General features: G+C 35.4%; 2 protein-coding genes across 4 annotated transcripts in view; one reads left to right on the forward strand and one right to left on the reverse strand.

Moving 5' to 3' along the window:
- Window positions 1–25,540, reverse strand: part of LOC105196992 (cyclin-dependent kinase 4) — a 105,670-nt gene that overhangs the window by 30,793 nt on the left and 49,337 nt on the right. The window lies entirely within an intron of this gene.
- LOC105196991 lies at window positions 198–25,341 on the forward strand. Of its 2 annotated transcripts, none has more exons than XM_039455152.1 (16): window positions 198–1,593; window positions 15,729–16,044; window positions 16,572–16,910; window positions 17,523–17,758; window positions 17,950–18,804; window positions 19,223–19,396; window positions 19,942–20,137; window positions 20,371–20,609; window positions 20,694–20,821; window positions 21,169–21,439; window positions 22,183–22,399; window positions 22,469–22,594; window positions 22,693–22,775; window positions 22,850–22,974; window positions 23,330–23,572; window positions 24,188–25,341. In XM_039455152.1, exons 1-16 carry the CDS (start codon window positions 1,530–1,532, stop codon window positions 24,293–24,295), a joined length of 3,720 nt encoding a protein of 1,239 aa, XP_039311086.1. In that variant the 5' UTR covers window positions 198–1,529; the 3' UTR covers window positions 24,296–25,341. The 2 variants fall into 2 exon arrangements, with proteins under 2 accessions (XP_039311086.1, XP_039311087.1); XM_039455153.1 differs by having other exon boundaries at window positions 206–1,593; window positions 16,575–16,910; window positions 24,188–25,339.

Consider the following 25,540-nt stretch of genomic DNA (forward strand, 5'->3'; position numbering starts at 1 on the left):
TTTCTGTTTTCTCATTGCCGAAATCATGCTTGCTTCAGTTTAGAAAACTGGTAACACAGACTATGGGCAAGAACTACATAGTACCAGCCGCGCAGGTAGACACGCTCCGCCGCAGAAAATATTGGGAGAAAGAGAGAAAGACTCATGGGAGTGGGGAAAAGACTGCTTTACAAAGCAGGAATGGTGGTAGAGAGCCACGGCATGGTGGAAGTCAGCCACGAAGACGTGACGTACATACGCGGCAGTGTACAGTGTACCATGGCGTAGCTATGGCATAGTTAGTGGGAGAAACCGTGTATGACCGTCCTCAGCCTGAGCCAGTCTCGTGTGAACGACCGTGAAGTGAACCTCGAATGGTGCACGTTCAGGACCTTGAGTCCTTTTCGCGTTGCGACTCCGGAGCTTCAGGATAACCAGCAGCTGCTGGTAGAGGACAGTGGACGATCGCCAGTGCGCTCTTTAGTGATCATCCAATTTTGCCAAAACGAAGAAGCTGACGATTTGTTCTCGAGGAGAAATTGATCCAGATTTTTCGTGAACCTTGTTCGGGATGTGCCTTATTCTTCAGTGTGAACAGAGTGTCGGCAAATTTTACCGAGGTGTTTCGAATGTGACATCTTGTTGTTTGAACGATATTTAATTTGTTGAATAATTTATTATTCAACATTGACTTGATTATCAGAAGAGAATGATTAATTATTGCCTTCAAAACCGGAATCATCAACTTGATATATTGTCGTGTTATTCAGTACAGAAGGTACTTTAAATTTCAATTAATTTAAGAAATTCTTATGCGACTTCATAATTGTGAGATTGAAAAATTGACTGACGCTTTCTAAAAGAAGAGATTGTTAAAATCTCTTTAAATATAGTTGTCAAACTGCCTTAAATTTTGAACAAGTAATTTACAAGTTTCTCTTTTCGGGAATCAAAAGAAAGTTGCCTAAGAAAAATTTTGACAAAAGATAAAAGCAATGAAATTTTTTTAAAAAGAGAGCAATTCAAAGCAAATGAGCAAGATAAAATAAATCTCAATCAGTCTTGTTAAATAGACTTCCGTCTCATCTCAATATTGAGTTAAAATCCGGCACGGCACATTGGCCAAAAATCTGACGTGTACACCGGTCTGATCCGCCGCCAAGTAGGTCAACCGGCGTGTGCGAGAGTGCGAGACTGAGTAAGAGAAAAAAAGAAACATCACAAGTGGCAGGATAAGAAGTGGAGGAAAAGAGAGAGAGAGAGAGAGAGAGAGAGAGAGAGAGAGAGAGAGAGACAAGAGGGAAAAAGAAAGAATGGCGTGCCGCAGGCAGCGCCCGTAAAGTCGGCTCTCCTGATGTCCAGCGGCTCGTTGTAGACTTGTGATCCAAAATGGCGGATGTCGGTAGGCACCACTGCTCGCTTCGAATCGACGACGACCGGTCCGGGTGCGCGGAATCCTGAAGAAGGTGTCCACGCGATATATCGCGTCCTTGACATTCGCATCCTTTATCTTGCTAGGAAAAGCGCAGGATTGCGAGAACAGTCATCAGATGATCATGGCGGGTCCTATTGGGTCGAAGGTCCTCGTGACCTTGATGATCCTTGCACTGTCCGGTAAGTCCGGGGAAAGAAACGTTGGGATAGGGTAGTGAGTCGAGAGGTGGGGATTGATTAGACATGGTGCATTTATGTTAATTACTCTGCGATCAATTCCTAAAGTATTTCGTATTAGAATTTATATAAAAAGTCTTTTTATAAATGCAAAATATTAAACGTATCCCATTTCAATTACAAGCCTCTCAATGATAATTATAGAGCAGCAAAGTTATATGTTCAATAAAACAATATAATTTAATGAAATATAGTTATAATTTTTTTTATTAATATGCAATTAAAAATGGTAATGCATAATTAAAAGTATAGTTAATGCTAGATAAAATTTTTGCTTAGTTGGCTAATACGTCTCGCCTAAAATTCACATACATTATAAAATACTGAAAAATATACAGACCGAAAGAATTCGGTGGAGATATCAACGATTGCAATGTGATGTCGTTATGGTGACATTAACGCCAAGCTTAAGTATGTCGGCGTCGCATTGCACTGTCGCGAGATAATTAACGTAATTTACAAAAAAAATAACTGCAATCTCTTGAAACGTATCTTGAACCTGTCCGATAAGTTTTCAAGCCAGCGGCGTGTCGGCATGTCCGAAACCGGTATCTTGACCTCCACCGAAAAATTTCGGCAGGTTCAAGAATGCCTGTATCGAGCCTCCATCGATTCGCATGTGGCTATTAAGTAATTGAGGAACATTTTTTTCACTTCCCCGTTGGACGTAACGTTTGCAAGCTCTACAAGGATCCCGCAGGAGATAACTATACTTATACATGATGAATATTGATCCTCATTTTTTCGAAAAAACATGTCGAGAATTTATGCAAATGCGGCGCGGCTGCGTAAATAGAAGTACGTCCGGTTTCGCAGCGGAGTACGCAGCAGTGCTACCTCGACGAGATAAGCGCTTTGGTAACCGTGTCGTGCTACTATGCATGCGGTTTCAATTCTACGTAAATCATATCCCATGTAAAATCAGGATCACGAATGCATTCCACGGAATATACGCGATTAAAAAGCAGGTGCGGATGACCACAAAGAAGCAATGCACAGAAAAATAAAAATATTAAATTATCATTTTATTAATTAACATTATCAATTAATATAGTAATTAACCCTGTAAGAGTGCTATTGTAGGTAAATTTTCACCCAGTGTGCTAATTCAATTTTAGTACAATTTTTGTTACTAAACTTTTGATAGCTTAAAATAAATTTAATAAGATTTCGTTGATATTAAAATAGTGTAATATTAATTAACTCAATTATTCTAACATCTTGCGATCTATAAAGAAAATAAGTGTAAAAAAAATTTTAATTTTATGGGTGAATCTTTATCGAGCCCAGAGTTCATGTAATAAAAATATGATTAGCACAATAGCACAGTAGCACTCTAGGATTAATATTTCGTTTTATATATCACAACAAAAATAGTCGCACAAAAAAAATAATATGCTAATGCATAGAGATTACTCTCTGAAGAATTGAAACATTTTTCATGTTTCAGAAATTGGTGACACGATTACAAAACGCGTACACGTATATGCAATTTATTTTTTGCAATTTTTATAACCCGCATAAAATTGTCGGGATCGAATAAGTGATATGGCCTATATTTTCTTTATTCATGTTTCACCACCTGTTTCTACATAAAACGAAGATAAACCAAGAAAACTCTTTGTAACGCTCTTTTTATCAGATTTATAGTCTACACGAGGCAAATGTTCAATATTTATATCGTTTTAAATTCCCAAATACGCTGCCTAATGCATTGATACAGTTAATATCTTCTAAGTTATGATTAATTATGTTATTATTAGAGGATGAAAGTAAATTTTGTGATTTTTTTTAGTATATCTTATTTTTTTAATTAATTTAATTATTTCAAAAGCACGTTGGCGTATAAAACAAACGTTCGCTGGTACATCACAATATTTAATTATTGAGAATTTATGCAAATTTCATGGATTTAATTTCGCACATTTCAGAATCCGTTCTATGATACACGAGTCGCTGAAGCTATGCGATCATAATTACCCTTTGCCCATTTTCGCTCATTAGCATTTACACTTTGTAACATTAATATTGAATTCTGTCTCTCTTCACGTATATATTAATGACTGACGGGATTGCAATTTCGCGTTAATGTAATTAACAATTATGGAATTATTGGCTAATGAATTCTTAAAATATTGAAATGTCGAATTGGTGCCATTATTGCGTGACACATCGATATCATGATGTTCGATGCCGTAAGCATTCCTTTTCCCCTATTGAAAAAGTCATCAACTGACACGTCATTCCCGTAGCTTTCATGAGTTTTACCGTCGCTATATCGGGCTTCCCATTTGCGCAAGGAGAAATATTTGCATAAAGCAGCCACCAACGTCATCGCGCGCGCGGGAGCAACGACACCGCGAAACGTATATCCGGCATAGAGTTTCATCACTCCCTGACTTTCGCCCAACCGCACGAACCGTGAAAGTGTCACGAAATCGTTGCGTAGAACAAAAACGAAGACTAGTTCAGAGAGTCGCTGCTTCGAAGATTCACCGAGATAAGATCTCTGTCTATTTTTCTGCCAAATTTACGAAAGCGAAAGTCGAATTTGAAGGGAAAAACTAATATTTATGGAGCACAAGAAGTAGAGAGGAGAATTATGATACTTGAAAATAAAAGCAGGCTGATTCGATTTATCGTCAAAATAATATTACAGCTCAGAAAGATTGCAACATTACAACGTTGTGAAATGTTGTTACAATATTGCAGCAATGATAAAATGTCCTTTAAAAATATTTGTAATGCAATATTGAAACAATATTATAATACAATACAATATGTGTTGGTGTTTTTGATCATATTTCAGGTTCCATTATATTAACATATTATATGGCACCTAAAACTCTCAGGAACATCATACATCCTTGACTTAATTTTTATACAAAAACATGAAAAGTTTTATCATCAAAATATATCTCATTTACTTTCGTCTTCGAATTCGATTTTGAAAATTTGTTTTTTCTAGGAATTATTTCATTGAGATATAGTTAAAAAATGTTATAATACTGCGCACATTTTATTCTATTTTATGTGGCTTTTTAATGCATAAAACATTTTTTTACAATGTTTTTAAAACATTGTTGTAGCATTGCTGAAATCATATTGCAAAAAAATCGTTGCAATATTTCTGTAAAATATACACGTACTATAATATATATTGTAACGTCGCAGCAATGTTGCAAGTTTCTATGCTGTATGATTAATATCTGAAAGACTATGAAAATATCATAGTAGCAATAAAGACAGTTTGGAATATTAATCGTAAAGGATTGTGACGCATGACGCTTCGTAACATAATTTAAACTTTTTCGTAACATAATTTAAGCTGATCTTTTTGTATTGCTGATCTTTTGCTCGAACGTTTTCGCGTAACACGACAATTATTTCACACGATTGACATTTATAGACTCGCGCAATTATGCGAAATCGCCTACCCTCTAATCGCCTACCCTCTCGTCATGTCGCGATTACCAGCTGTCGTAAAACAATTCACGCTCTTTCGCGATAGTGTCGCTTTCACATGACGTTTGATTTGCGTATGTGCAACATCGATCCTACAAACACCGCGTTGTCGAATTGCACCACGCGGATACGAAATGTCGCGTTTACCAGCGAAAAGAATAAATATTGGGCTGGAATGGGGTACCGTTAAGTCTGCCGTTACCGCCTCGAGAGACGGCACATAGCACGGTATACACGTCCACGGCTAACCCTTGTCAGGTTTCTTTCCTGTTCCTTTATGGTTGCGTTAGACGAGACTTATCGACGTTTAGTTAGTCCAAAAAAAAGACAAAGAAGGAAAAGAAAGAATAATAAAACAACATACAGTAAAAAGAATTCATATTTCGCGTTTTGTTATTTTCGATTATTTCAAATATGTGTCAATTGAAAATCAGGAAATCATAATATAGCGTGTAGATCAGTAATGTGTGTCGAAAGAGTGGCGCAATAGTGGTACCCGAATTAACTTTACTGAAAACAATAAGAGATGATTACTCGAGATTTAACGTAAGAGTCATTATCGCGCGCGCACGTTATGGGAAATTCGTCGGGGCCGTGCGAACCGGATCGATCTTTTGAATTAGATAGGACGGGTCTCGGAGACTCCCATGCTCAATCGGTCATGTTGTTTGAGGTCACTCGTGCGCGTAATCGCGCTAATGTCAGTTTCGGGTCAATATCATTATCACCAATGGTAAAGAATTTGAGATCAGTAACATTTTTACATCTACCTCTCCCTCTCTCTTTCTCCTTCTCTCACAGATACGATATAACAATTTCGCCTTTCCATTGAGAAAGGTGTTCTACCTTCTCGTGAAAAGAACTTCGTGACTGTTGAAAATATATGTTGCTGTGAACAATTTACTTTGTTTCCAGCATTCAGTCCTTTACCTACACCGTTTGTCGTACTAACCCTGGCAACCTGCGGTTTCTACAAGTAACCATAAGAATCTTATCTTTATGGTTCCGTTTATGCCTTGTCCTCATCTTCTACATGCACTATACGCTTTCTTGTACATGCTAATAATAAAATAGTGGTGGAAACTGTTAGTTGATATGCCATGCAGATTTTCAATTCTTTTTTAAACAAAGAGATTTCTCGTATAAAATATATTTAATGCATATAACACATACAAACTTTGATTTTTGAATCGTAGCAAATGAGTGATAGATGCATCCAATTATATTCAGCTCTCTTTCTTATCTCGTTTCTTGAATTATATTTAGCTTTGGAGTAATCTTAAAAATATATTTTTTTAATATACTTTTAAATAAAGTGTTTATTGTAATTATTTATTGGATTTAAAATTTTTAGAAACTAAGTTATGCATGTATCAAATATATCTAATAAACTAATTACGATAATAATTTGTGGAGCAACCTTAAAAATATTTTTTTTTAAATATACTTTTAAATAAGGTATTTATTTAAAAGTATTTATAAGTAAAGCGCATTTTTTAAAATATACTTTTAAATAAAGTGTTTATTAATTGTACTTAAAATTTTCAGAAACTAAGCTGCACATGTGTAAAATATATCTAAAAGGCTAATTACGATAATACTCTGTAAGCTAATAAAAAGTACGAATGTATACTTTCTCTAAGTGGAAGCAGCATAGTTTCATGCGGAATACATATATTTCTTTCTACTTTTGTATTATGCTACATTAAGTAGGATAGATATCTCTTGCAAGTATAGTACCGTTTTCATTCTTTGGAACAATTTCAATTCCTTTATTCACGATGCTCTCGAACCGAGCGATTCAGTAAGAAATGTTCTGCAAGAAGCTAATTAACGAAGTAAAAGTACCGCCGCTGAAGATCGTTGCGCCGCATAGGTACTCTCTCGCACATTTGCCCACTAATTATTTCGAGTACGATTGCGTGCGGGCGACGATGGACGCGACGTTTCGCAGTCTCGTCGTCTGGCCGAGAGGCGAGAATCCGCACGACGGAATCGCGGTTCCCGGCCGAAGATGCAGAATATTCCGGTCCCCGCGAGAGGCTTGGCGGGACTGCATTCCGTTCGTTACGACGGCGGCGGCACGGTGCTTGCTATGCGATTCACCTACATTCTCACGGCTTCCCTGGCTTGCATTAGAGAGATCGTAGTGCCCGTGAACTCCGTTACTTGTTTACAGCGCGCAAACTGTAAAAATATCCTCCATTAATGCAATGCGCGCCGATAAAACGGCGCATCGCTGCGCCGAGTGGAACGATCGAATGAAATTTTTATAGACTTCGACGACACGGACTCATCCTAATCAGGAGGTCGTCGGGTCACTTCGATTTGACGCTTATTCGTAGAAAATCCTTCGAAAAAATTTTTATCTCCTTCAAAATGAAAATTTTTATTGATATATGTACACAAATACATTCCCCTTAGAGTTATACTAAATGGCATACCAAGAGAAAAGTATCTGGTATTTGTGACTATAATTGAATACTTGTGACTACAATTGTTAAAATAATTATGGTTAGGAGTTCAATTTTTATAGTTATTACTGCTATAATGTTAGTAATACTAGCATACAATATGTCATATTAACAAAAAATAACTGCAATTATCAAGTAATTCAAATTTATTTGGCATAAAAAATGATTATAAATTATTTTTGTCAGTATAACATGCGGTTATTACTATAATATTATAACAATAATAACTACAAAAATGAATGTTCTAACCATTATTAAACCCAAAAATTAAATTATTTTTTACAACATTGAGAAATATCAGATTTTTTCATTATTTCTTATTTTATTAATCCATTATTAATTATATTTTTATTAGAGCACATGTTTATTTCTTATTAAAATAAGTTTTTATTCAAGAGAAAATTACCGCCAAATTTTTTTCTACTACATTCAAATGCAGTATAAAACAATCTGTAATTTTGTAAATATTTTTGAGAAATTTGTCTTATACATCCTTAATTATAGTCACAAATGCCAAATGCTTTTCTCTTAGAGCAGAAGAGAAATGTAGTGAAGCATGAGATTTAACATTTTATATCTATAACAAAAGCAAAAACATATGCGTACGTTATAAAGTAACGATTCGATATTAGTTTATACTTATACTGTTTACATTATTCTTAATAATATAAACAAGTACTGATCTATCGCTGTTGAATTATTCAATATTGTTATTGTACTTATAATAAATTAATTACGTACACAGAGCAACGTTTTCGATCGATACTTTGTTGACGCGTATGTCCGACATTTTTATAATTTGACATACTTTCCGGGAGATAACTGTGAGTAGCAGTTGAGAATCTCTTATTCACGCAAACGCACACGTCGAGCATTGTATTTTAATTAGAATTAAAATTACGCTCTCCCGTGCGCATGCACCAGCAATTGTCAGCTCTCCTGTACGGCACAGGAGTTTGCTCGCAATTACGGTGTATTATCCTGTTACGCGGAATGTCCTACTATTGTGAGCATTAGGCTTGCGGCTTCAGCCGGCATCTAGAGTTACGGCGGGTAGTTCGTAATGCATATATTATGCTGGATGCTATCGGAAGAGGAGAGAGAGAGAGAGAGAGAGAGAGAGAAAGGACACCGTGAGAATCCAGACAAATTGTACAGCCGTCGCTGTCCCGAGAATGTTCCGTAGAGTCTGATAACTTTTATCACTACGCGGAAGAGTAGAGAAGCGCGCCGTGAGCTTTTACAGCAAATTTCTATCGACATGTTTGAATAATGTTCGAGCGCTTCGCGTAAAAAGGAAGCGAGGGATCTTACATTCACTTCCGCATCTTCCTTCACACGCATTTAAGATTGTAATAATATCTTTATACAAAGTAAATAATTTATTTTTAATAGCATTTACATTGGATTAACTGAAGAGATTCACGGAAGGAAACGTCTCAGCGGCTCTTACTCTGCAATCGGCGTATTATTAACTCTTATCGGGAGATTTCATCGAGGCTTCAACAGAACATTACAATTCATAATATGGAATTTAAGATTATCATTCTCCAATGAGAATTTCACTGAGTCTTAAGCTGTACAAGAGTAAACTTACGTGCACATAGTAATTTTATACTCAACACGCGACTCCTTTTTTAGTCAAAGGAACAACGTAATCCATTTACATGTAAGAAACAAAGTACTTCAATAAGAGGTTATTTAGCGTACCTCATCTCGATCGTGATTTATCGTATCCCGGTATCATCAGTCGTTTTATCATTCCTTCGCATCAGCCGACGTACTTGCGATTTAATTACGATAGCAGAGCATTGTGCGCGCCGCAACGGTGTATTGTAATAGAAGAAAAAGTTTTACACCGAGAACGCGATGAATGCAACCCTAATCGTACCTACGGTAGGGGTCATCGCGTGTCGTACGTCGCTCAGTAATTAATCGGTGATAGGCAATGCGCGCGGAAGTGAGACCTCCCTCCCTCCCTCTCTCTCTCTCTCTCTTTCTCTCTCGGGAAAGAATACTCGGCAAACTAGCCGCGGCGAACCGATTCGCGGAGGCACAAATGTGCTTTTTACCTGAACGATCGGCGCCTTCGCTAATGAATAATTAATAGTTAACGTAGCGGCTAGTCAGCGATGCGAACGGCTTTATCCGCCCGGCTGGATCGCATGCTCGCAAAAACGTTAAAGTTCTTGTACTCGAGATCTTGGGACGTACGGAGGCGAAGCTTTCTATTATTTCACAGTACCGCCTGGATAATGAGTATCATCTTCGCGTTTTATTTCCACTTTACGACATGATGATTTTATGTGATCGTAATGATGACATGAAATACAATTTTTTTTATATGCTTGGTCTCACGATATCGTGTCTTGTAATCCATCTCGTTGGAGAAATAATTTACCGGAACCCAGTAACGCAAACAGCGGATCGATATGCTATTATCTAATTTTCCAGTATTGCCTGCAATTCGGATGTCCATTAAGCATCTCATCGATACACAAACTTCCGTTTTCGATGTATGATCGTAATCACGGTATCAGTAATCATCATAAGTGGCGTAAAATTAAATCCTCTACCAGCGTTTTTTTGCAGATAGAATTGTCTCTTCTAATTTCTACCATTAGCATTCCTGTTATTCGGATAATCGCGAATAACGGAGGATACACGGAAAGAACAATTTTGCTGAAATACAGATCTGAAAATAATTACGTTGAGCCATTAAAATATCTAGATTGGACGTTCAAGCTGATTCCTAGAATGTTGCAAAACTGCTTTCGCCATCATCCTTGAACGTTTTACATAATTATTCTGATAGTTCAAAATTAAATTATTTTCTGATCTGTATCTAGCTAAACTTTTAGATACTACAATAAAATTGTTCTTCCCGTGTACGCTCTACAAAAAGTCGTCGCGAGTCTCGATTTGATTCTGCCAATTTTGTTTCGCGCTATTGTCGTCCACGGTGAAAGTCGCGAAAAGAGGGAAAGGCTTGCAAAAAAAAATATGCACACTTTCTACACGATAAGTCTAGATGCATCTTCGCGATCGGGTAAAATCGCCGGATGCGGGGATACTTACGCGGTCATGTTACGTTCCGCGAGATAGACGCGATTAATTGTTTCGGCCGATATATTTCGTATTTATAGCTAATATTCAGGTCGACCGTGGCCATTATCGAAACTCCGTGATCTGTGCTGTGGCGTGTCGTCTTAGTTTCACTTAAATTGCTTCGCGCGTCGTTGCATCCCCGCGCGAGGATACGCCATTGTCCGACACGTGTACGAAATACAAACCCGCGGTTGGGGAGATTCTATCCGAGAGTCGAATATAAACCAGTCGACTTAAAAATCGTAAAACTAGATATTACATATGCGCGTTGCTCACGTAAATAACTTATGTCCATCCGACAGCTTACATCACGAATGCAAAATAAAATTAAGGCCCGATTACGGTTAAACCTTGATAAGGCGAGCTGGTAGATGTTCCGGTTTCGGTTTCAATTTCTTGATTTAAAGAAAAAAAAATGCCGGAACCGTTTAAATTACGGTACTTTCCGATTACAGTTATGATACCTTCTTTTCTTGGCTTTTTCGTCTCTTAATTAGACTATGTAACTTTTCCTTCTACTGCGTCTCTATAATATTTGTTAATGTTATTTTTTATTGCAATTCTTAATTTCTCATTACACTGAAAAAAGAATCTTGTTGCATTATTTATAAATCTGGTAGATTCAACCAGAACGTGTTCAAAATCAACGGATCAGAAATCGTATATTATAGGAATTACCAGTTTACAGTAAAGTCTGTCAAACGTTCTGATTATAAAATTTCAAGTCCGATTATAATAACTAAAAATTATATGTCTTGTTGATATAATACAATAAAATCATTTCTCTCAATATATAGATATTACTTTTTATATTCAAATTATAAAATAATTAAAAAATGATAATACACTGAGAGAAATCGTTTGATGAGATCCACTTTAGTTAAATAGTAATCAAATAAATTTTGTAGTTAATGGTACAAAAACTTTGTTACATTTAACGAAATTTTTCATAATTAGTTATATGAAAATAATTGTTTGGTTGAGGCTATAAATTGCTTGGTCAAAAGAGCTATACATTTAGTAATTATAACTATAAAATTCATTTGATTAGAATTTAACTAAACTTTGGTTGATTTCACCAAACATTTCTCTCAGTGTATGTTACAGATTCTACAGAACTGTAGAAGTGTTTTATACAAACTTAATTGCCTAGTAGATGGGAAGACAACATAATTATCGAGGTTGCACATTATTATCGAGTTTGATTTTATCAGGAATATTACGCTATTTACATAACAGATACAGAAAAATTTTGTTGCATAAAACGAAAATGCATTATGCAATTTTCCTACAAAAGCAGCGGTATAGCATCAAGGAACGGAAAGGATTGAGCGCTGCTCACATTCTATTCATTTTCACCCTCTTTGGTGCTTTCATTATGTAATTATGACATTAAGGAAGCAAAGCCCAGAAAATTGCGAGAAAGACAGACGTTTCATTTGCAGTGCAACCCTGTGAGAAACAGATAAGCGTGTTACGATAATATTAAATGTGTTATCATCAATCATGAGAAGAATCTCACGAGAACAATTCAACGGAGCTATTTTATCCTCCTTTATGTAATAAGTTAGGTACATGAACGTGCGTCATTTGTTTATCCCTTGGCTTATGTAATTAACCTCCGTCAGTTTCCTAATGCTTCAGTAATTTGTTGCTATTTCATACATTATATCGCACCTCTGCAAGAAAAGTGAAACACAAGTAAAACATATAAAATTGTTCAGAAGAGAAAAAAAAAATTTGCGCATTTCAAAATAAGTTAATTATTTACGGTAGTATTAAACACATAAATTAACTTAGAACTGATCACAAATTACTTATTTCAAAAGTTGTATTTTTATAAAAAAATATTCTTTTATAAAAATAATGTAAATATTAATTTTGCTATAGTATTGTGCTAAATGTAAAAAAATTACTCCCATTTTTATTCGTGGCATTTTTCCCATTTTTTAAAAGATTTATTTGTGCATTTTTTCTGATTAAAGTACAAATATTTTGAGAACCAAGTAAAAAATATAATAAAAAATTTGAAAATTTTCGACTTGTATCACATTTCTTGCGGAAGTATGCGCGGTATGTAGTTTTTAATTATATATATTAGATAATAAGATTGCTATATATTCTGTTCATTTTAGTTAAAACAAAAGAAAAGAGTTCAGTTCTTAAGAACACTTTGTATTAAAAATCCAACTGCATTGTTACAACAATTTCTCATCCTTTTTCAGCTCCTTATCTTTTTGCGCTCTTTCCGGATGTTGACTTCAAGACTTGCAAAATTCTGCATCTCCAGTATGGAATTTTGCAAGCCGTCGACAACAGGTGCAAACGTTCACCTTCGCACCAAGCGTTTCTATTACGTTCAACAAATGTTTTTTCGCTGCATCTATTGCATTATGATCAGGTTGAAACTCTGCATCTCTGAGCAGTCAACAAGAATTGAACGGTCATTAAAGCCGCTTGATCAAGGAACTCTAAACTAAACCGATTTTGCTTCTTTCGTCTTGGCAATAAAACTATCGCGAATAATCGAGACAAGTGGCTGACCGTAGTAGCTACTTCCGTCTATTCCTCGATTGGCCTTCCTATCAAGAGGGATCTCAGATCGCTAATCGATTTCGATGCGCCGATCGCCGATGACGCGCTCGGCTGTCGATGTCAATGAACCTTTTTACCTTCTACTGAAAGGCGCAAGGTGCCGTCGTGGAAAGAGAAGGAGAGGTGAGCCGAGAGTCGGAGAGAGGTGAACAGAGCGCAATCGTAATTTCATACCCGTCACGTTCACGATTGGCCAAACGGCTCGATACCGGCCTCGAGAATGTCAACCGCTCGAGTACCGTTCGCCTCGATGGATTGACTGGGCAACTTGACTGTGGATCTTTTTTGCTTGGCCGCGATGGCTGATCCACCCTTTCGCGGGAAGGAGAACGCTGAGATCACCTGACTAGTCGAAGTAGTCGAGGGCAGGGTCACGGATACAGCCTCTCGATTGTCTCGAAAGTTCCCGTTCGCTTGGGCAACGCAACATACGTGTTAAAGAATTTTTCCCGGATCAAAACAACGTTTCCTTTATTTTTCAATTGTTTACACAATTATTCTACTTCAATTTTTAATCGTGTAATATATTGTAGGATAATAGTGATCGTGTTTTTTAACTTGAAAATTTTCTTACAGTTTTTTTTGGTATTACGTCTTTAAATTTAGAAAAGAATAAGAATTACTATAAAATTAGTTCAACGTAAAAATATGCAAATATACTTTAGAAGAATAATCATAAATACAGATGAAAAAAAAATACAGGTATTTTTGAATTCAGAAGAAGAGATCAAGTAAAAACTGTATTTTTGTCAAAATACTTAAAAAAATGATAGTTTCTTTTTGGATATTTATCGTTAAAATGTTTGATAGACATTTGAAACGTTATTGCGATATTATTTAATATTTTTGTGTTCCTAATGAATGAATAAATGCAAATGGGATGTGTTTATTCAAATAACATAAAATGAATTCATTTCCTGCTTCTTACCAACAATAAGCTCCATCGTCAAAAGTTATCTCTCGTTATTTATTCATTGTACTACATTTTGATTGTTTATACAGAAATCTTTCGGATGAATATAAAAATTGAATTCTAAAATAATAATAAAGCATTAAATTTTGAAAAAAAAATATATGTTATACATGTTTATACATATATATTTTTTCGATATTAAATGTTTTTTTACTCAGATATATATATATATATATATATATATATATATATATAGAGAGAGAGAGAGAGAGAGAGAATAAAAAAAAATATTACTGATTCTTTACTCAAAACTTCTAGTTCTTTTCAGTCATTTTCAATCATCTCTAATCATAAGTGAAAAAGAACATTCTCGTAAATGCGAAATTAATTTGAGGAAATAAGACTATTTATGGTACGACAGGGCAACTTCGGAAAAGTTGAAAATCGCTTCCGCGGCACAAAGGGCTATTTCACGTATCTTCAGCATCGTGCGAATTTAACAGTTCCTTCCGGAATGCACCTTTCTCGTTTAATAGGGCCAAGGTGCAAATCGACGATACGGTAAAGTACCTTTTCAAAGTACCGTTTGAGTGCGAATTTATTTCATCTGCGTCCCGATCAAGTGCGAGAATCTTTCTCACGCGAGCATGGCAGGGCTAATTACGTCCTAACGACGATATAATTGCATATTTTTTACGCGGTGGAATGAGGAAGTGACCATTACAATTTGATATGCTCCTTTTTCATCCGCTGCAACAATCACTCGTGCGGCCCTCTGCCCAGCCCCTTTATTTCTTACGGGTCAACACGCCGGTCTTAAAAAGCAATTCGGTCATTCGCGAAGAGCGTTGATGCAATATGACGAAAAAAGTTCATCAACCTTATACGCAAGTATTATATACCGCGAGTTCCTCGAGCATGGCGAATATTCCTCGTACGACCGTAGGTCTAATAGTCTTCACTTCAGTGGTTTACCGTTTTAATATTCGCGTAAAATACGAGCATGCATTATATTTGGGTTTATCGCCCTCACGTATAAAATCAGCAATATAATCGAGCATAAAGCTCGATTTCCTCTAACATCCTATTATCAAAATCTCGAAGGTGGAAAATCCTATAGCTTCACGGAAAGAATGGTCTTGTTGAAGCGTCTAAAAATTTAGCTAGATACGAATTTGAAAATAATTTTGTTGAATCATCGGAATAATTGTGAGGAACGTTCAAGCATAATGAGTGATGCTGTAAAAAATGTTGATATTCTAGTTACAAATTTGAGCGTCGTACAAAATTATTTTCAGATCAATATCCAACCAAATTTTGATACTTTAGCAGAGCCATTCTTTCCTGTTGCAATTTAATTAACAATTAAAAACGTGCTTTATTAGTATTAAATTTTTTTTTAAAGAAAAGGAGAAGACAATATTTTACAATAAATGTTCTATATTCTCTTTTCTTTTTTATATACTAGTAAACTTTGAATGAAGTACGTTGAAAAATTGACATTAGTTTTTGTTCATTTGTAGGAGTTTTGGCCATACAAAACGATAAAACATCCTCTCGAACATCTCGGGAAAATATCGTGTTGAGTGCTAGCGCTTACACCGGCCCTGAAAAAACATCCAGTGAGAGACAGCCGGATGAGTCGCGGACTTTCCAAAAAACCATGCCAGCGTTCCAATTGGAAAGTTCGAAACACGTCAACGATTACGACAGAGAGGAGAGCAGGATTGTGTTCAAAGATGCAAGTCGCGATGAGTCTATCGACGAACTAACGTCGTCAAAGCACGTGGCTCATATCGACGGTAATAACATCGAGGCGAAAGCCGGCGAGTACTATCAGTAAGTTTCATTCCGTTTCTATGAATACTGATAGAAGGACGATTTGCACGCGAAGGGCTCTAAACGCAAATAAACTCTCTATATTGACAAGAGTATAACTACGGTCTACTCCGTGTATTAGATGTTAACATTTATTAAAGTCAACGTCTAATACTCGTGGTAATTGTAGTTGTTATTTGAGTTATGCGTATCCATCGGAGTTTCGATTAACTCTGTATCAATTGGCTCAGTAGCGAGAAAATAAAGCCTAATATAGCTGTTTTTGTTACTAATCAAAAATTGATACCTTTCTTTCATTTCTTCTGAATTGAAAAAAAAAATATTAAATATACATTTACATACATAATGATCTCAAACAAATTATAGAATAAGTGATCATTTACGTAAAAAAAAAGGAAAAAAACTAGGTGAATATTCTCAGATTAAACGTGAAGAGTTAAGCGTTCGCGTAAACTTCAATTAATTTGTTTTAATTTTAAGGTTACTGATTGTGAGAGCAATTTTTGAAAATATTTCGTTATTACAAGTAGCATAGTGCCCACCACCAGCCAGTCGATGCCGGGGGAAGGACAAGGGGCTCCGCTGAGAGTAGATCTCCTGTCGGAGCCCCATCAGCTGGTTGGCGCGCCGAGGCAACGAGAACAGCATTTACCAGTAACGGATCAGCAGCGGCGAGGTCGTCAAGAGATTCCGAGGATTTATAGCGAACACGCGCCACCGCCGATCGTTCAAACTGCCTCAACAGGTCACAGACAAGCAAACCCCGATATACAGGATATTATCACCGGCATCGTCAAGTTGCTCAATGGCAATGTAAACGTAGCCGCGAACACCGTGAGGCCAATGAGGCCGATACAAGCCACGAGGTAAATCAAATAGATTTCAATCACCCGTAATCTATATACTTTACATCGATTTACTACCGATTCAATCACTTCCCCTTAGTTCTTAGCATCAAAATTGTTGTAATAATTTTCGAAATTGTTATTTCATATATTTCCGTACACTTGCGTTTATAAAAAAAAAATTATTTATTATTACATTTATAGAGAAAAAATATATCAGGATTGAAAAGTGCTTTCATATAAAAAAGTATTGTGTAAAATAATTTTTTTCTGAGAGCAAAGAAAACGCAAAAATTTGCATTAACCATAGAGTGCTATTGTGAATGAATTTTCACCCAAATGCTAATTCAAGTTTAGTTATTGTTGACGTTTTTATAACTTAAAATAATATTTAATAAGATTTTGTTTACATTAAAATAGTGTTAATTCGGTTATTCTAATATCGTGTAACCTATAAAAGAATTCGTAAAGGTATAAAAGAAAATTCTTCTAATAGATGAATTTTTACAAAGTATCGTTAATGTAAGATAAATATGAGTACAGCATTACAGTTAATTAATATCTGAAAAAATAATGTATGATAAGTGCGTATGTATGCGTGACTCATTATTGGCAATGACATAAAACTTGTAGAATCAACAACAGAGGACCACCGAGAATATCGGATGTACCGCCGTTGCTGTCGGACTTTGACACTCCTGGCATGAATCCACCACCATTGCCGACGTCGTCTCATCCTTACCCGTTCGAAAAGCCCCCTGCACCTGACAGACCATTGTTGCCACCGGAGAGACCCATTAGACCCTTCATCAGCGGAGTGCCATTACCAGAGCAAGTTGTGCCGCCATGGAGTTGGGACTCTTCTCATAGTACGTCGTAAATAATTACGAATCTAATTAATCATTTATTTTGCATGGACGCTTTAACATAACGGAACGTGGATATAAAACAGAATAATTTTCCGGGTAATTTTAATAAATTGAAAATTATTTGATCACAATTATGAAACAATTTTTATTTTATTAAAATTAATCAGAAAATTAATGTTTCTTTTTTGAAGATGGAAACAGACGACCGACACCATCTTATAAACCTTCATTACCATCGTTGGATTCTTCCATCCATCGCGACAAAAACCTTTCAACGACGGAGAACTCGCAGTATGATTTAAAACCGGAATCCGAAACGCCTCAAGAGAGCTCTACGATAAAGAAAGATGCCAGTCATCAAGAAGCACTTATCAAAAACGACGATACTAAGAATCACACGAGCAATTCTAGCGTTGGCAAAGATCGAGTTGAATCCACAGTGACGACCAATGATTCAGCTATCCAAAACGCAACGAAAAAACCCGAACCCGAAGAGTCAACAAAGAAGCATAATATTATAATTCACAAGTATCATATACCATCGAAGGAAAACAAGATCAACAGCGAGGAGACGTTGTTGCTCGGTCTTCCTACCGATTTTACTTCGACGTCCTACACGATACGACATCCAGAGTCTTCGACAGTACCTTCGGACAGTCAAATTAAAGTTACGAAATCTTCGAAAAGCGAAGAGCAAGTGTCCGCGACGTCGAAGGGTGAAAAACCAATCGAGAAGACCACCTCGACTATCTCAAAGACTTTTTCGACTAGCACCTTGAACATCGAGACTAGTTCGTCGGTCCAAGTGATCGAATCTGTGCCGACGAAAGTCATCCTACGACCGTCCGCGACTACCGTGAAATCAAGTATTGATACTAAGTTCGGTGTGAGTTTGGAGCCTAGCGCATCAGATAACTTTGAATACATGGAACCGACAGCCAGCGTATCGACGCCGACCGATGGTCTTCCTACAACTTACTCGAAGAATTTGGCCACGATAGAAAAGAACGTTCATCCTTCGACTTCGGTATTCACAAAAAATACAGGCACGTAAAGGATTACATAAACATAGCAGAAAACATCTTATGTTAAAACCGATCTTTGTTAAAATTTTTATGTTAAATTTTTATCCAAGTGTTAATTTAACATAATGTGATTATGGTATTTAAATATTTTGTGTTAAATTGATGTTTAACATTTCTTAGCGTTAAAATAACACAATTTATGAATAAAATGCGTACTGAAGAAATATACTTCCATATTTTGTTTCAAAGTGATACATTTTTTTGTATTAATTTTTTACGTAATATTTGTGTTACTTTTTAATTTATTCATATTATATTAAATTAACACAAAAATTTCAGCAAGTTTATACCGTATAAGCACACTGATGCATATTATCCACAATTAATATATTAACTAAATTTATAAATTAATAAATAATCTATGAAATAATTGCGATAGGATCCACTGAACGTTATCGCCCACGACCTGGAATTGTTTTGGACGATACTTTGGATTATACTGGAGCGCAAGGATTGCCAAGTCAGAGACCTTATGCACCTTCGAGACATCCAGCCCCTGGTGATATTTTTGACGTAACAGTTTCGGCCATTCAGGGACCCGGAGGAAGTTCCGGTAATTTTTATGTCACTGCCTAAATCCATGATTTATACAATTTGTCAAAATTCATAAATTCCATTATTTTATATATCGTGTAATTCGAAAAACATTTATAGAATAAAAATACATATGTATTTAATATATGCGTATTTTCTATTCTATAAAAGTGTTCTAAAAACATATATAAAATATTGTATATTAAAATATAAATATATATTTTAAAATATATGGCACATAAAATTATAAATTAGAATTCTATTTTAAAATCTGACGCGACTTATAGATTATCTAACGCAAGCTTTTTTTAGCTACATGCGCATGCCGAATTATTATTTTAGTTAATTCTTTATCAATTTTCGTGCAGTGCACAGAAAGGAGAACGTTAAATATTAATTCATGTTGACCGAAAAATAGCCAAAACATAACACATCTTCCTTTCCACTTAAATATCTTCTTTCAACGTGTAAACAATTTAAACAAACATTTTCACAAATAAATTAAAATTTTTTTAAGTTAGACTAGGTTTTGATAAGTGATTATTTTTTTTTTTTTCAACTTAGGAGGGAGCATTAGAGTGTCTTTAAACTCTGGCGGCGGTGATGTTATATTAACTTCTGCAGTGGGCGGAGAAGGTTTCGTGAGTATTGACGGCAAAAGAACATATATGAATGTGTTCGATAACACGGAGCAAATCGCACCCACCCATGTACAACCGCAACCAACTCGAACTCAACCGCCGCCCGTCCTCGGTAGTGGGTATGTCTCACTTTCATGAAGCTGAAAGTTTTTTTTAGAACATGTCACTCAATAATATATATGTATATATTAAGCTTTTCCGACGATTTAGATTTTCTGTTGAATACCACACGATTTATTCTAATAATTTTGTTTTTTGTATCGTATCAAAAAAAATTTTACACCGACAATAAAAAAGATAATTTAGTCAAGGAAAAAATGTCAAACAAAAAATTTCCATTTCTCTTGCTCAGTCTCGCCATTCCACAACCGGATGCTCCTGTTGCCACTTCCCGTCCGAATGGATCAAACCGAAGGCAGCCACCGTATCGAAGACCTACACAGCCACCTGTCAGAATAGATACTTGCATTGTGGGCGATACGAGTACGTGCGATGCAAGTCAACATGAAGCTTGCGCGACCGTTCAAGGGGTATCGGCTTGTCATTGCAAGCCAGGATATGCGAGATTGCAGCATTCGCTTCCATGCAAAAGTAAATGATGAAGAATCGTGAGATTTTTGTAATGCATAGTTCTAATTGTATGATTTATGTTTGTATTCCGTATTTCTTTTTCAGAGATCGTCAGTATTGTCGTGTCAATTAGAGTTGACAAATTTTACGACAAGAAGGTCGTGTGGGATCGAGGATTAGCTGACAAGGACTCGGAATCTTATCAAACCCTTGCTTATGAGGCCAATAGAGCTGTAAGTATAAATTATACTTTTAATTAAATTATTTATTATTCGGAATATTAACGAGACGTGCAAATAACGATTTAAAAAATTTTCTTATAATAAATTATAATATATTCTAGCTAATTAAACGCAACTAAAATAGTTTCTTGATGTCTTTGACAAATAAAAGTTATAATTTATAAAAAATTATAAAAATTTTAATTCTATTGATTCCCAATAAAAATATATTTATAAGATGTGTTAAAAGATCTCAAATAATTTAATTATTTAGAACATAATTTATTAAAATAAAAATTTAACCGTCTATCTTTCCTCAACCGAATTATGTTATTTATTTGCGTATATAATTTTTACAGATTGAGTCTGCCATGTCTATGACACCATTTTCGGACGAGTACATGGGATCGCTGATAAACAACGTTTATCATGGTGACGTAAGCCAAGGACAAGGCGGAGTTTTCGTGAATACAACCCTGAAACTCATTTACGAAGCGAGAACGATTAGGTCAAGTTTAGCCGGTGAACTTCAAAGGCATCTGCTAGGTGTTATTCATAGAAGAAATAATAACATTGGAAACAGTGCCCTGTACGTGGATAGCCCACCGGGATCCATATCAAATTTGCAAGGTATACGATTAGTAATTAGTATACGGAAAGAATAATTTTTGTTAAAGTATGATATCTACAAAATTAGCTGACAAATCTGAAAACAATTTAGACCAAAATAATTATGTAGAATGCTCAAGCTAATTGCTAAAATGTCAAAACTTGTAACATTGCTTATTATGTTTGAACATCCTTTATAATTATTCAGAGTCCAGTAAAATTGTTTTTAAATCTACATTAAACTTTTAGATGCTTCAGTAAAATCATTCTTTCTGTACAGCTATACTGGGGGCGTGATGTTTTAAACTATTTAAGTTATTTTAAAACGATATTTTAACTATTAAATTTTAATATTAACTAAATTTAACAACCCAGCAAACAAAAATGAATTAAAATTGATAAAAATGAATTTATTTCGATATTTCCGAATTCGCGCTTCAGATTTTTCGAATCCAATTGAATCCAAAAATAATACGAATGATGAATAGCTCATTTCGTATTTCAATTCATTTGAATGTAAAAATAATATAATAAGAACACGAATCCATCCAAATTCAAAATGATGAATAGCGCATTTCGTATTTCAATCTATTTGAGTTCATTTGAATGCAAAAATACTCCGGGGCTCTAAAGCCGAAAATCGGATAAATGAATTGCAATTCTCAATCAATTTGAATTTATTTTCGTTTGCTGGAGAAATAAGACATAATCATGAAAATTACGAATGGAAATTAGTAACATAAATCATCTCTGAATTTATACAGATCTGGATGAATGCGCTTCGTCGGATCTGAACGACTGCCATTCATCCGCCAGTTGCACTAATACCTTCGGCAGTTTCACGTGTTCCTGCAATTCAGGATTGAAGGACCCTCATAAAAACGATCCTAATGAATCTGGCAGAACGTGCCTGTCGTGTCCCTCGACCTATTGCAATAATCGCGGCACTTGCTCTTATCAGGGAGATCAGATGCATTGCACGTAAGTAAACACGATCGTGCAAGTTCTCGTCAGGTGCATTGAACATTTCCTTTTAATTTATTTCCCCAGGTGCACCGGCAATTATTACGGCGCGCAATGCGAGGTCGACGGTGAGGTCTTGGGCGTTGCTATAGGCGCATCCGTGGCCGCGTTAATAATCATAGTTCTAACTCTAGTCTGTCTCGTAATGTGGAGGTAATTATCGTTGAAAAAAAAAATAACATTTCGATACAACAGTTATTATTACGGTTATTACATTAATGTGCCTCCAACTGTGTACTTACGTTTTACAGTCGTAAATGGTCTCGCGAGCAAAAGTCTGCGGGTTCTCCGGTATACGGTTATATCCAAGGTGGAATACCTGGTACTCTTCCAGGTAAAATCAATTAGCAATTAAATATAAATTTTGCTATGTGGATACAGATCTAAAAATGAAAATTTGATTTGCAGGAACTTTAGCGAGGGTCGGTTCTGTAGGCACTCTAGCGTCCGTAAAACAAGGACCGCCGACGAATTTGCCACCGTACATGTGGGCTCATTTTGGGGAGCACATGGCTACAGCGAATCTCTATGCGGTATGTATTAACTTTACTAATAAATATTCAATAACAAATATCGAAGATGTGGTGAGAATTTTATTACTCGAGAAAAAAATATTACGTAATTGATGTTGAAATTAAGGAAAAAAAAAGAGCGTAAACGCAATACAAAAATTTAATGTGCTTAGAAATAAATAGATGATATGCTTTATACGTAAAAAAAATATAATCATTATTATCAAAGTGCAAGGTAATGATTCTTGAAATTGTAAATTAGATGATTTTTGCGCAATAAACTGTAATAATTGAAGTAACCATTTTTTCTTATTGGATTGTTCTAATTTTGCTTGTTAGCAATAAGAACTCATTGAATTTTTTATTGTACTGAAAGACCGAACCAATGGGTCCTACGCGACCGAGCTCGGCGATGTTCGGTTATCCACCTATGAGCGTTCACGGAACGTTGCCTCCGGTCCCATTACCGCGGCTTCAGGCCCCATTACGGCCGAGACAAAGACCTCAACCAGATCCGGATAGCTCGGATTCTGAACCGCAAGATAAGGACAGAGCTGACCTAATTCCTCAGAGCAGTGGTTTTCACGTGCCGAGGCCAAAGTCGAGATCTTCATTAGCGGTGAGTGTTCATTAACTCGACGAGCGTGTATTACATATCCCGATAGATAATGATAAATTAAAATAAATTGTGCACGTGTGTAAAAAGAATTTATTTCCGAGTTAAGAACATATTGCAAAAATAAATGTTTGATGTAGAAGATTAAAGATTGGTTTCATAATATATCCCCATCTGAAATTTAATGTTTTTTATTAAATAACTTAGCAGTGCAATTCAATGGCTAATAAAAGAAGAATTCGTTTGATACATCACAATTTCAAATAAAAATTTTATATTAATAATAAAAAGTCTCTTTAAACCCGTCAGATTAATTGAAATCTAATAAGAGATAGAGATAAAAAGAAATAGAGTAAAATTCAATAATTATAAAGCCAATTCCCGAGACCGAGAGAGATCCAATAATACCGCAAAGCAATTTTTAATCAATTCGCTTTAAATCACTATACTTTTGCGCAAATACCGTCGTTCTGATCCTTTTCCGATTTCCTCTTTCCAATATAATTTAACTGTTCAATTTCATCTTAATCCGATTCGTTTGTATTATCATTTAAATATTACGACGATAGAAACTAATTGCCTGCTAAATGTATATCGATGAGTTGACTTATGTTTCAGAATCAAAGCGGTATCTACAATGACGTGGAGTACGATCAGGGTGACGTTCATCATTTATCAAAGAACAATATCCCAATGTCCACCTACAGACCGTACTACCGAACGTGAAATTCACATCGCGAGAAGTACATTCGTGCGTATCTGTCACGGGACGGTACTAAATAACCTATCGCGAATTTATCGTCTAAAGTGCTCAATAAATAGTGCATTAGGACACGTGTGGTGTGATGTTGCTACAGCTTCCGCTGGTGTGAAGTAATCCCGCGGTAGAAGCTGCGAGTCGTCTGAGCAAACGTACCGAACACATATGGAAGATTTGCACACACGAAGTGGTAGTGAGCCTATATCTATCTGCCTGTATTAAGCGGATTAGATATTGCTCGCTCGTGTTCTTGTAGTCACGCGATATCGTATTTGCGATAGATCGATTAATTCTTAGCGTGATACGCAGATATTTATTATTCAGTTATGTTATTTGAATTTAGATATTTTGCAAAATTCAAAAGTTCACTTATGTTAGATAGTTTTATTGCGAAAAACTTATATGCAACGACTGCATATATTTGATTATTTTTAACTAACTCGTTATCACTGTTAGCTCAATACTCAGTAAAGGTTAATTTACAATATGCGTTTTGCTTCTTGTTTTTAACTTTTTGCAAATTACTTTTTTGCCCCTTCACGCATTATTTTATCAACAATCGTGTTTCTCGTATCTTTCGGAGCTCGTTAACTTTTATCTCGCCAAGTTCAAACAGTGCGCGAAAAGGCAAGAAGACGATAGATTAAAAGTAATTTAAAAGTAAGAAACAAGGTAAGAGAAAAGTACATTGTAAATTAATCTTAAAAATAATTTATAAGAGCAAATATATCGACTGTTTACGATTAGTTATAATTGTTAAGTAGAAACTAACTGTTGCGTTATGAATATTAATTTAGTACAGAAGAATTTAATTTTTATGTTAAATTACTTTAAGAATTTTTTTAAGATTATAATTGTATTAATATAATTACGATTTATTTATTAAAATCTTTTTGAAAAAGGTACACTGAGATCTAAGGGCAGTAAATAATTATTTTCTTACGCATCATGAGATATTAGTATTTTGATTCATTAAGCACTCATTGTAATTATTGTATTGTAATTATGTTTTTTTAGATTCAATACAAAGGTCATTAAAATTTAATTTAGTTTTTATTTTATCTTGCTATCTATGCAGCAGAAAATTAATAGAACATGTACGAAAATGCAAAATTAAAATAACGATAATAAGAAATTTGGAGCAATTAAAGCACTATTGACGTTTAATTAAGCAAAAAATTAATCTAATTAATCTAATTAATTATTACAAA

Source organism: Solenopsis invicta, chromosome 11 (assembly GCF_016802725.1).
Source record: "Solenopsis invicta isolate M01_SB chromosome 11, UNIL_Sinv_3.0, whole genome shotgun sequence".
Lineage (NCBI taxonomy): Eukaryota > Metazoa > Arthropoda > Insecta > Hymenoptera > Formicidae > Solenopsis > Solenopsis invicta.

Excerpts from the sequence above, each read along its gene's own strand:
- LOC105196991 (XM_039455152.1), top strand. The coding sequence starts at position 1,530 with ATGATCATGGCGGGTCCTATTGGGTCGAAGGTCCTCGTGACCTTGATG. Across the intron at positions 21,440-22,182 it reads ATCCATATCAAATTTGCAAG|ATCTGGATGAATGCGCTTCG; the intron begins GTATACGATTAG and ends GAATTTATACAG. Across the intron at positions 22,776-22,849 it reads AATACCTGGTACTCTTCCAG|GAACTTTAGCGAGGGTCGGT; the intron begins GTAAAATCAATT and ends TTTGATTTGCAG.